The sequence below is a fragment of the Helianthus annuus genome, chromosome 7 (assembly GCF_002127325.2).
Source record: "Helianthus annuus cultivar XRQ/B chromosome 7, HanXRQr2.0-SUNRISE, whole genome shotgun sequence".
In the NCBI taxonomy this organism is placed as follows: domain Eukaryota; kingdom Viridiplantae; phylum Streptophyta; class Magnoliopsida; order Asterales; family Asteraceae; genus Helianthus; species Helianthus annuus.
The window spans coordinates 136,208,679-136,219,592 of NC_035439.2; the positions used below are offsets into that span (position 1 = coordinate 136,208,679).

Below are 10,914 nucleotides of genomic sequence, written 5' to 3' on the forward strand. Positions count from 1 at the left end.
ATAAACATAAACGAACGAACGAACATAAACAAACATAAATGGATGTTTTATATAAACATAAATGAACGAAGAAAACAAGTCATATGGGAAAGCTTTGGCGATGGCACATATTTTTTTCCAGCCATGTTTGTTTAGACGGACCTAAAATCGCCAAGAACCTTTAATTTCATCGCCCAAGAAAAATCATTTTTTCTAGTAGTGCACTTGTCATATGGGAAAGCTATGGTAACGACACATATAGCGACGATACCTAGAATCTATACCCGTGAATGTATGGCCACAGACCCTATAGCGATGACATTGGGTCACTACCCCAAAAAGTATGGTTGCTATAGGTTTAAATACTTGTAGTGTATAAATGGACTTGTGAATAACAGTTTCATTTAGTATTATTTTCTTTTAGTTTTAGGATTATACACTTCTTGATTCATTGAACCATGCATGTCTTACTAGCACTCAATACTAGACAATATAATATATATCCTTTGTAAATAATTAAGCACAAACTCGTATACTTGTGTCAACACGATATTAAGCAAAATAACAATTATGTGTGGCAAACTAACAAAGATTCATTGAACCCATGCATGTCTTACTAGCACTCAATACTAGACAATATAATATATATCCTTTGTAAATAATTAAGCACAAACTCGTATACTTGTGTCAACAAGATATTAAGCAAAATAACAATTATATATGTATGGCAAACTAACAATGATTCAATGATGACATACACCATATCCTAGGTGTAGTTTATTTGAAATCCCAAATGCAAGCTTGGTGTTATATCTGCAAGAATGTGCACATGGAGTCCAAGTCAAAATGTAATATTTCAAATAAACTTAATTTAGATGGCAAATATAACCTTAAAGATTATGAGAAAACAAAAAGACCTTTGTTTACTTTTCCTGTATTGCAAAGTAAAAAATTCTTAAACAATGATCAGTTTAAATGAATTATTGTATGGACGTGTTTTTTTTTTTTACCAAGTTTGGTATAAAAGAAAAAGGATACATATTAGTGGAAAAAAATGATTAAAGTTGAATACTTGGGTGACCTTTTCATACTAAGGGGCTGTTTGGTAGCCTCTTAATGACCATTCAGATGCTACTTCTTAATGGTTAAACCTCTGAATTAATAAGAGGTAACCTCAAGTCTGAATGGTTAAGAGGTAACCTCTGAATGGTAAATCATCACATATCACATTCTTCTACCTTCTCATTGGTAAAATTATTAATGGTTCCATTAAGAGGTAGCCTTTTAATGACCATTCAGAGGCTACCAAACAGCCCCTAACTACCATTGAAAACAATGAACACATGTGAAGACTTTTTATGTGGTAAGTAAAAAATAGTGAGAAGACTATACCTCAATATTTGGAAGTGTATTCTGGATACGACGTAATTCATGTACAACCTTTTCCATATTCATCCTTAGTGCTGGGGGATCCACAGAGCATGATACTCCAATTTTGATTGTTGAAGCCAAACATTCTTCTATTTTCTGTGCATCTGCTTCACACGCTCCTTGATAAATGTTTAGAATGTTGAGATCAATAACATCCATTACACGGTCAGGCAAAGCCATGGAAGCAAATTTATGAAGGCTATGCCCTTCATTAAATATGTCATCAGTTGGCTTTTTTCCGGTCATCACCTCTAGTAATAGCATTCCAAAACTATAGACATCTCCATTAGTTGTCATATCACTCCCGAGTCCATATTCTGCAAATTATAAACAATTACTTCAGAAGAAAAACGAAAAACGGCAATATTGTAAGTAAGTACAAACGTGTAGAAATACAAGAGATTTACCTGGAGCAGTGTAACCAATTGTTCCTCTAATGCCGGTGGAGCTGTTTTGGTAAGAAGTTGTTCCAAGAAAGCGAGCTAAACCAAAGTCTCCGACATGAGCCACCATTTCATCGTCGAGTAGAATGTTGCTAGGCTTCAAGTCACCGTGAACAACGATTGGTACACAGTGATTATGAAGATAATCAAGTGCAGACGCGACATCGGCAAGAATATTTGTTATCTGAATATAGTTTAACCTGGATGTACCTTCACTTGTATAAAGCCAATCGTGTAAACTCCCTTTAGGCATAAACTCGTATACCAAAGCTTTGAAATCATTTCCTTGAAAGTCAATGCTTGAACATGAAGTTACTATCCTTAACAGATTACGGTGTCGAATGTTTCGCCATGCTTCACACTCCCTCATAAAGCTTCTTTCAGCCCCTCGATTTTGAAGACGTAGAACTTTCACTGCGACAAGTGTATCATCATCTTCATTAAGGGCTCCTTTATAAACGGAACTCAACCCACCATTTCCAATCAAATTGGTTTCGGAGAAGCCATTGGTAGCCTTGAGAAGTTGAGCATATGAAATTTTCAAGAATCGATCTCTCATTGAAGATTGAGACGGCCGGCTCTTGCTTTTCTTCTTACACCAAGCATATGCTAAGCATATTATGGTGAAAAGTGAGGATGCAATCAAAATGATTATTACAAACACAGGAAATTTTTCTTTATGTTTCTTTGTCTCCTTACATTTGGGTAACCCAAGTTCAACAACGCCACCACAAAGCCTGCTATTCCCCAAAATGGAGAATGCACTTGCATTAGCGAACACTCCTAGCTGTGGTACTTCACCCTCAAAATCATTATATGATAGGTTCAAATATTCTAACAAGAACCGTTCCAAGAATCGAGGAATTTGGCGCGATAAATTGTTATGAGAAATATCGAGTTCCACCAATCCTTTTAAGGAACTTAATGATGGCGGTATCATGCCTTGAAACAAGTTGCCTTTGAGGGACAAACTGGTAAGGCTGCCACAACTACCAAGGCTACTAGGAATGTTACCTGATAAATTATTATAAGATAAATCCAAAGCAGTCAACATCTTGAGGTCTCCAACCTCGGTTGGAAGTGAACCAAACAGGTTGTTTTGAGAAAGATTGAGTATCATAGATAAAGATGAAAGTTGTAAGATAGGTTGAGGTATTTTCCCGGTAAATTTATTGTCATCAAGTTGCAACGCTATTAGATGACGGCAGTTTCCTATGCTTGAAGGAATTACCCCTTCTAACTTGTTTGAAAACAAATAAAGTTCGAGTAAAGATGACAAGTTCCCTAAGGCATCAGGAAGTTGCCCTGAAAGTTGGTTTTCAGTTAAATCAAAATATTGTAGCTTTTGAAGCTTACCAATGGTTGAAGGGATGCTTCCTGTGAATTGGTTAATAACCTAAAAGTAAACCAGCCAAGCCAACTAGATTACCAATTGACGTGGGGAGGTTTCCATGTAAATTATTTCCGTACAGAGCCAGATACCGGAGTTGATCAGAAAGGTTACCAATTGATCTAGGGAGCACTCCTTGAAACTTGCAAAAAACTAGATCCAAATCATCTAACTTGGTGCAGTTCTTCAAAGAATCAATAAAATTCATTTCATCAGCTTCACTACTTCCAAAGTTGTTGAAACTTAAGTATATCCCCTCAATATCTCCTAGTTTTGAAAAGTCGATCGTCAACTTCCCACTAAACATGTTATCTGTCATATCAAGGCCTCTTAGTTTCGAGCAATTAGATATCCATGATGGAAGTGGTCCCGTCAACTGGTTATAATTTAATTCTAGGATTTCAAGATGAGAGAACATTGCACCTATACCTCGAGGAAGACTACCAGTTAGTTGATTCTCAAACAAGATAAAGTTAGCTAGAAGTGAAAGGTTATAAATGGAATGAGGGATGGACCCAGATAGATTACAACCACCAGAGTGAAATCCTACTAATTTTTTCCAATTACCTAAGGTGTCTGGAATGATCCCACCCACCGGATTTCTAACAACACTGAACGTTTCCATCGACGTAATGTTCCCCAAGAAAGGCGGGATTCCACCTGTTAACTTATTAAGACCAAGTGAAAGAAAAGAAAGTTTGGAGAGGAAGCTGATCTCTTTGGGTATGCTTCCAACTAGCTTGTTTCTAGATAGATCAAGCTTTTGAAGGTTTAAACAACCAGACAAATTAGTTGGAATGACTCCGTTGAATGTGTTTGCACCAAGATAAAGAATAGTCAGCCTATTTAGATTACCGATTTCATGAGGGATGGCTCCTTGAAAGCTATTGTTAGCGAGAGAAAACACACGGAGGAAGCTGAGGTTCCCTACATGAGGAGACAAAGAGCCTTCTAGACCCAGCGACTGTAGTGCTACAAAAGTCACCCTTCTATGTCGCTTCCCACATTTAACACCATACCAATCACAAAAATGAAGGGAGGTGTTCCATGAAGTTAAAGCTCCATATGGATCTCGAGTGATCATTGACTTGATCTTGAGCAAAGCGTGATGATCGGTCTCATTTCCACCGTCATAGGAAGATGAGATGGACGTGGAAGTTAGAAATATAACAAGAATAACGTAAAAGAGGAAACGCATAGGAGAGGAAGATGGGATCGGTTGCATTGAAATCATTTTTGGGAATAAACTGAAGATCACAAGGTTTTTTTGGTACCTACCTTCACTGTCACAAATGTATGAGTAGTGACCAGTTGATGTTATCTTGACTTAAATAGTTGGCGTTGATATGCAATTCTAGCCCACTTTTGAAATTAATTTAATATAAGAATCTTAAATTTGTATTATTTGAAATTGAAAAAGTTTCCAGTTTGTGGAAAAAGCTAAACCCGTGTCATAAGTTTGTCGATTGATTGTTTAAAATTGAAAATTTTTCCCATTTGACTAAAAAGTAGAACCCAAAATTGAAAACTTTTCCCATTTGACTAAAAAGTTGAACCCGCGTCATAAGTTTGTCGATTGATTGTTTAAAATTTGTTGAGGCCCACCACTTAGTGATATATAATCCAAAAATCAGCCCAAGTCAACAAAACCTAACAATAATTTATAAGCCACTATCGATTCAGATCATATGTCTTCCTCTCTTTCTTCGATACCCACCACCAAACAAAACCTCAAATAGAAAAACAACTGGTGCAGCTTCTTTCAACCAAAAATTCAACAATTTCAAACTTAAACCCACTAAAAATTTCTGTGATTTTTTTAAAGATTAGGCCCTAACCCAAAATCAACATTTAAGCCCAAATACTAGTTGTCATCACATTTTAAAAGCATCTACCAAAAGTCAACATCCCTAACTGCCATTTCACTATTCTGCCGACATATCTTCTGCCTTTCTCTTCAATTCTCTGCGATACCAACATCCATAACCCAAAGAAAACTTTTGTGAAGCCCCCACCCACTTTCAAGTCCCTCTCTTACGAAGAACAATCAGCGATATACACCTTCACCTGCTGAAACAAACCAATTTGGTTCACACCAAAATCAAATTGAACCCTAAATCTGAATGATTGACGAAGCAGAATTAAAGTTGGAAGACGAAATAGCTTCTCAAAGGTGCGACGAAACTCAGTTGTCTCTGGTCGACAAACTGATTTGTCTCTGGTCGACGAAACTAATTTGTCTCTGGTCGATGAAACTCAGTTATCTCTGATCGGCGAAACAGAAATTGTATGATTGATTTCGACGAAACTAGATTCTGGTCGACGAAACCAAATTGTAAAGCTCGATGAAACTCAGATTGTTGGACGATGTAACATGTGAATTGTCAGATTGTTTTTGGATTGGCCCAATCAGAATTAGAATTAAATAGATACCTATAGTTGTCGGCCATATTTTATTTATTATTATTATTATTATTATTATTATTATTATTATTATTATTATTATTATTATTTATTTTTTTAAATATGAATGTTAGACGAAGTTATGAAATAAAGTTGATCGACAAAAACAAATGCTTTGACGAAACTCTATGGTAAGTCACTGTTTGACCGATGAAACCTTCTTTTGGGGTTTCCTCACTTATCACTTTTGTCAATCAAAGAGATAAGAATAGAGAGTGGGTGAAGTAACCAAAGTAACCTTATCTCCTGACACAAAGTAACCTTTTCTCCTGACACAAGACACCATTTTTTCAAACTTACACCATGTGCCTATCTCACCAAACAAAGCATGGCATGTATAATTTTTTTTTTAAATCAAATTTCCTTTATCTTTTAAATACAAAATCACTAACAACTGATATACTGACTTTACAATAGATCAAAAAGTGTGAAACTTTAAAGAACACACATGAACTCTATGAAGGTCTGATGAACTTGATGAGTTTTCCGGTGACCGGTAAATTTCTGAACACAAGATTTGCTTAAAACTTTCAACAAAAACCCACTAGTAACATGTAAACATTCAAACAAACAAGGTTTTTGAACAAACTTTTAGCAAAACAACAAGATAAACACTGATTTTAGCGACTTTTTCCAGAAAATATATAAATATTTAAAGAACAAAATCTGAAAAATCACTAAAAACCACTTGATAAAAACCCAAACTTGTTTGGTTTTAAACAAGGATTAGAGCCAAAGCTCTGATACCAATTGTAGGTCCCGTTTTTCCGGTGGATCGATAACGAAAACCTATCCTTGTTTATCACGAACACGGTAACGGGTGCGGAATCCCCGTGACGGTGCAAACCAAACACAGTGTAAAACACACACGTAACCAAAAGATTCAATATCTATTGATTAGGGATTAGAACGATACAAAAATATACAAACAATGTTTACAGACTCTCTCTCAAAGTCACAGCTCTCGTCTCTCGTCCAAGTTTCACACAGAAACAAATGAGAGCTATATATACTAAACACATACACAGACTTGACGAAACTAAACATCACTCGACGAAACACAATTCAAAGTGACGAAACAAAAGTGTTTCGTCACCTAAACATTGAAAATTTTTCCCATTTGACTAAAAAGTTGAACCCAAAATTGAAAACTTTTCCCATTTGACTAAAAAGTTGAACCCGCGTCATAAGTTTGTCGATTGATTGTTTAAAATTGAAAACTTTTCCAGTTTGATTATAAAGCTAAACCCGCATTACAAGTTTGTTGATTGATTTTTTTTTTGAACTGTTGTTGATTGATTGTTTAATTTATAATTATGTGATGATTAATTTGATTGTTTAGCTTTCCTCCAAGACCCAGACTGTTCGAACACCAGGCTGTCTATTTGCAAACTTAGGGTTTCTATACGCTGCTGCGTATAGAGCTATACACAACGCATAGGTTGCATGAATTTCAGCGTCTAGCTCAGCAATCGCACAGATAACTAGGGTTTATATACGCTGCGTATAGCTCTATACGTAGTGTATATAACCCATATGAATTTTGTTTTGTTATTTTGGTGTATTTGCGTTATAAATTCTCATCCGATTACAGCGTTAAATCAATTAAAATAAGTTTTGCAGTTTGATCACAAGGTTTTTTGCTTCTTATGATCACAAGGTTTATTGTAAATAATAAATCACTTTAGTACTAAATTATTTATTTTGTTTGTGTAATGAATGGTTACCAGTTTGTGTTATCTTGAGGTGTTGATAGGTGGTGTTATCCTGACTTGATTGGTTAAGCAGAGATTGATAATGATAAGTAGACCCGTAATTCTGACCCACTGTTAGGGTACTAGAGACTTAGTCGGGTGGTGTCACATCGGGTACTTTCAGTAACGCGGTAAGGCTACTCGGTATGGGAGGAGGGTAGTCCTTGGAGGATGACCCTTCACCTTAGCAACACATCATAGTTCTTAGTTCTTGGAGGATGCCCATCCAAAAATGAAAGCAAGGAAATAGGTGATAACCCTACCCCACCTAGTTAATTTATTTATTTTTTTAAATTCATCTAGTTTTTTAACATTACATAAGTTAAAAAAAACATAACATAAAAAATAAAAATACTAAGAAGTACTCCACTTTTTCGCGAACTTTTCTTTCATTTTTTTTTAAAAATCGCTCGGTCTTCTTTAGGATAATTGTTTATATCAGTTGTCATTATCTTCCAATCTTTATATTTGTTCCTTTAATTCTTCACCCGAACTCATTCTTCCACCTCGCGTTCCTTCGCCTTTGCCTTTTGGGTCGTGACCTTGGTGTACCCTTTGAACTGGGCCATAAACTCGTCCATTTTGGAACCCCCCCCGGTTGCGGCTTGTTTTTTTGCAGCCGCCGCCCTTTTGGATTTGTCCATGCCCATGGGACGTTCCTCCTTTCGAACCTCGTACTCTTCTTCGTCAAATTCGGGCTCGTCGTTTATATTTATTTGGCATCGTGCGTCCGAGCCCCCCGCACTATAACTACCGGTCTACGAGGTTTTTGTTCGTTTAGCCATTGCAACCTCGTTTGGAACTGGTGCCAATTTGTTATTGGTTCCCAAAACATCCCAAGCTCATACGTGCGGGAAAGTAGAAGAATGTGTAGTATCGTATCTATGCATCGCCTCTTTGGATATATCTTCATCACTCATCCCACTACGACGATTACTAGTATATGAATTATTATATATCGACGCAAATCAGTTCACGACCGGCTGCATCTTTCGCCACTTCGAAGAGATCGAATCGATATCGCGATAAGGACCTTGTTCCCTTATCGCAAGGAACTTTGTTAATACCGCTTTCCAAAACCCATCGTTTGTTTGGTTGTTACATATATTTTTAGAATGTAACAAAAGTATATATTAAAAAAATAAATTTATATATTTTTAGTATAAAATTTATATATTTTTACATACCTATAATGGGGCTTTTTGATTTGCTAACCCACGCCTTCGCTAACGCCTCCTCCTCGATCTTTGTCCAAGGTTTTACCTTGGCTTTCGAAGGTTGGTCTTTGTCACCCACCACTTGCTTTCCTTTTTTTTCGTTTCGAGGATTGTGGTTGCGTCTCTGGAACACATTCAGCGTCATCTTCTACGGGTTGTGGTTGGTGAGACGATTCTACCGGTGTTGGCGAAGGTTGTGGTTGAGATTGAAGTTGCGAGTTGAACGAGTTTCACATCATCATTTGTTGTAACAATTGAATTTGTTGCATTGATTGGTGTTGGTTCATTTGCGAGATAGCGTTGGGTGTTTGTTGGAAACCCGAGAAAGCGTTGAGAGAAAATTGCGAGGATGACCAACTTGGTTCCATCGTAGGATAGTAGGCGGGTTGCGAAAAAATGTTATAGTTTGGGTTCGGGTTCGGGTCTGGGTTTGGGTTAGCGTTTGGGTTCGGGCTCGGGTTTGGGTTAGCGTTTTGGTTCGGGTTGGGGTTGGGTTGTATGGATTCATGGCAAAAGTAGAAGAATGTTATAAAAAGCAGAAGAATTTTATAAAAAGCAGAAGAATTATATAAAAAGTAGAAGAATTGTATAAAGTTGAGAGAGAGAATCGGTTGAAGTGTGTAAAAAATTGGGGTGAATTTGGTGTATTTATAGTTAAATTATTTAATTTTTTTGAATTTTAAAAAATATTTCCGTTGCTTTTTGTAGTTTTTAATGAAAATTGAATTTTTTTTTCAATTATAGTCGTTTGATAACGACACATTTTTTTTCCTTCTGCCCGTCATCAACGTATTGGAGGCGACGATTGGGACGACGACGCATCACCTGGTATGGTGTTTGGTTGTTGATGTGCGTTATGTGTAATATAATTTAGATGTATATTTTAAGCCCTTTTTACACTTTTAGTCAAGTTTTAAATTTATAAAACACGATATTTACTAACACTAAACACACATATGGGCAAGTGCACCCATCGTGGACGTAGTATAGTGTTGGTAAGATACCGAGGTCGTCCAAGGACACAAGAGCTTTTAGTACCGGTTTATCCTCAACGTCTAATCAAATCAAAATGTTAGAAAAAAGATTTTAAACTAAGAAAATAAAACTAACTGAAATGCTGAAAATAAAATAAAAATGAAAACAGATAGACAAGATGAATCACTTGGATCCGACTCGTGTGTTAGTGTAACCTTGATTATTTTCGCACTTTTGCACTTGTTTAAGAGATTATCTTAGTTATTGTAGTAGGCCCCTCTTTTGAAGGTAACGTTACCCTCAACCCAGTAGTTTGAGTCAGCAAAGATACAAAAAACAGGATGCCACTAAGCAAATTCGTCTGAAAAAGACGGGGTTTATGTAGGAAAGTTGGCATCTAGCTAAGGTATTCAAAAGGTTCAAACGCCAAAACAAATTCAAGAAGAAGGAGCTATGACTGTAAAGATTCGGAAGAGAAATTAGATTACCATTTTTAATTTTTTTTATTTTTCATTTTATATTGTTTTGTTATAAAGTTATCTATTGTTTTGTTATCTAATTCTCTACAAATAAAATATATTATTATATAAAACGCCAAAAACTACAAACACGAAAACGCTAGTAGTGTGAAAACTGTAAGAACGGGTGCTAGCAAAGCAACTTGTCAAATGTATTAAACACCAAAAAATTCAATAAACGCCAAAAAAACATTTGGTCTTATTGTTAACTTATGAAAATATTAATGATTCGTAGTGAATCATTATACAAAACGCCAAAAAATTGACTAGAAGACGCTATAACGCCAAAAAAATATCTATGTCACACAAAAACAATTAATTCAACGCCAAAAAGTTTAATAAATACAATTAACGCCAAAAAAAATCTTAGACGCCAGAAAACATTATATCGCGTTGGGATAATAAAAGAAGATTGAAAAGACAAATGTAACACCTCTAAATTTTGTGTCCAATAATGTGTTGACACGTGTCATGAGTTTACACGGGGTAGTAAACATAAAATAAAGGACTAAAGTTGACAAACCTTGAAAGTATGTAAATTCGAGGGTTAAAAATGTCAACGAGGGGTAAATATACTGTATAATAACCCTAAATGGTGCTCGTACCTTCAAACGAATGAATCATGGATCGTACGGAGCGAAATGCGGAAGAAAGTGTGAGATTACAAACTACAGGGGTTAATTGTGTCAACATGTTTAATTTATACCTCTGAGTGACCCTTTGACGAACTCGAGACTTTGTAAC

At 36.0% G+C, this 10,914-nt stretch overlaps 2 protein-coding genes across 2 annotated transcripts; both read right to left on the reverse strand.

The window, feature by feature from the left end:
- Positions 1-611: 611 nt before the first annotated feature.
- Positions 612-4,541, reverse strand: LOC110866990 (receptor kinase-like protein Xa21). Its single transcript, XM_035975319.1, has 3 exons — positions 1,818-4,541; positions 1,372-1,727; positions 612-792 (listed from the first exon to the last, which is right to left on the reverse strand). Exons 1-3 carry the CDS (start codon positions 2,971-2,973, stop codon positions 787-789), a joined length of 1,518 nt encoding a protein of 505 aa, XP_035831212.1. The 5' UTR covers positions 2,974-4,541; the 3' UTR covers positions 612-786.
- Positions 3,242-4,477, reverse strand: LOC118480279 (putative receptor-like protein kinase At3g47110). The gene has a single exon (XM_035975047.1). The coding sequence runs from the start codon at positions 4,475-4,477 to the stop codon at positions 3,242-3,244; it is 1,236 nt and encodes a 411-aa protein (XP_035830940.1).
- Positions 4,542-10,914: the final 6,373 nt, after the last annotated feature.

What these genes read in the sequence shown, in the direction of transcription:
- LOC110866990 (XM_035975319.1), bottom strand. Translation starts at nt 2,973, where the DNA reads ATGATACTCAATCTTTCTCAAAACAACCTGTTTGGTTCACTTCCAACC. An exon ending in AATTGGTTACACTGCTCCAG is followed by an intron (nt 1,728 to 1,817) that starts GTAAATCTCTTG and finishes TATAATTTGCAG; the next exon opens with AATATGGACTCGGGAGTGAT.
- LOC118480279 (XM_035975047.1), bottom strand. Translation starts at nt 4,477, where the DNA reads ATGATTTCAATGCAACCGATCCCATCTTCCTCTCCTATGCGTTTCCTC.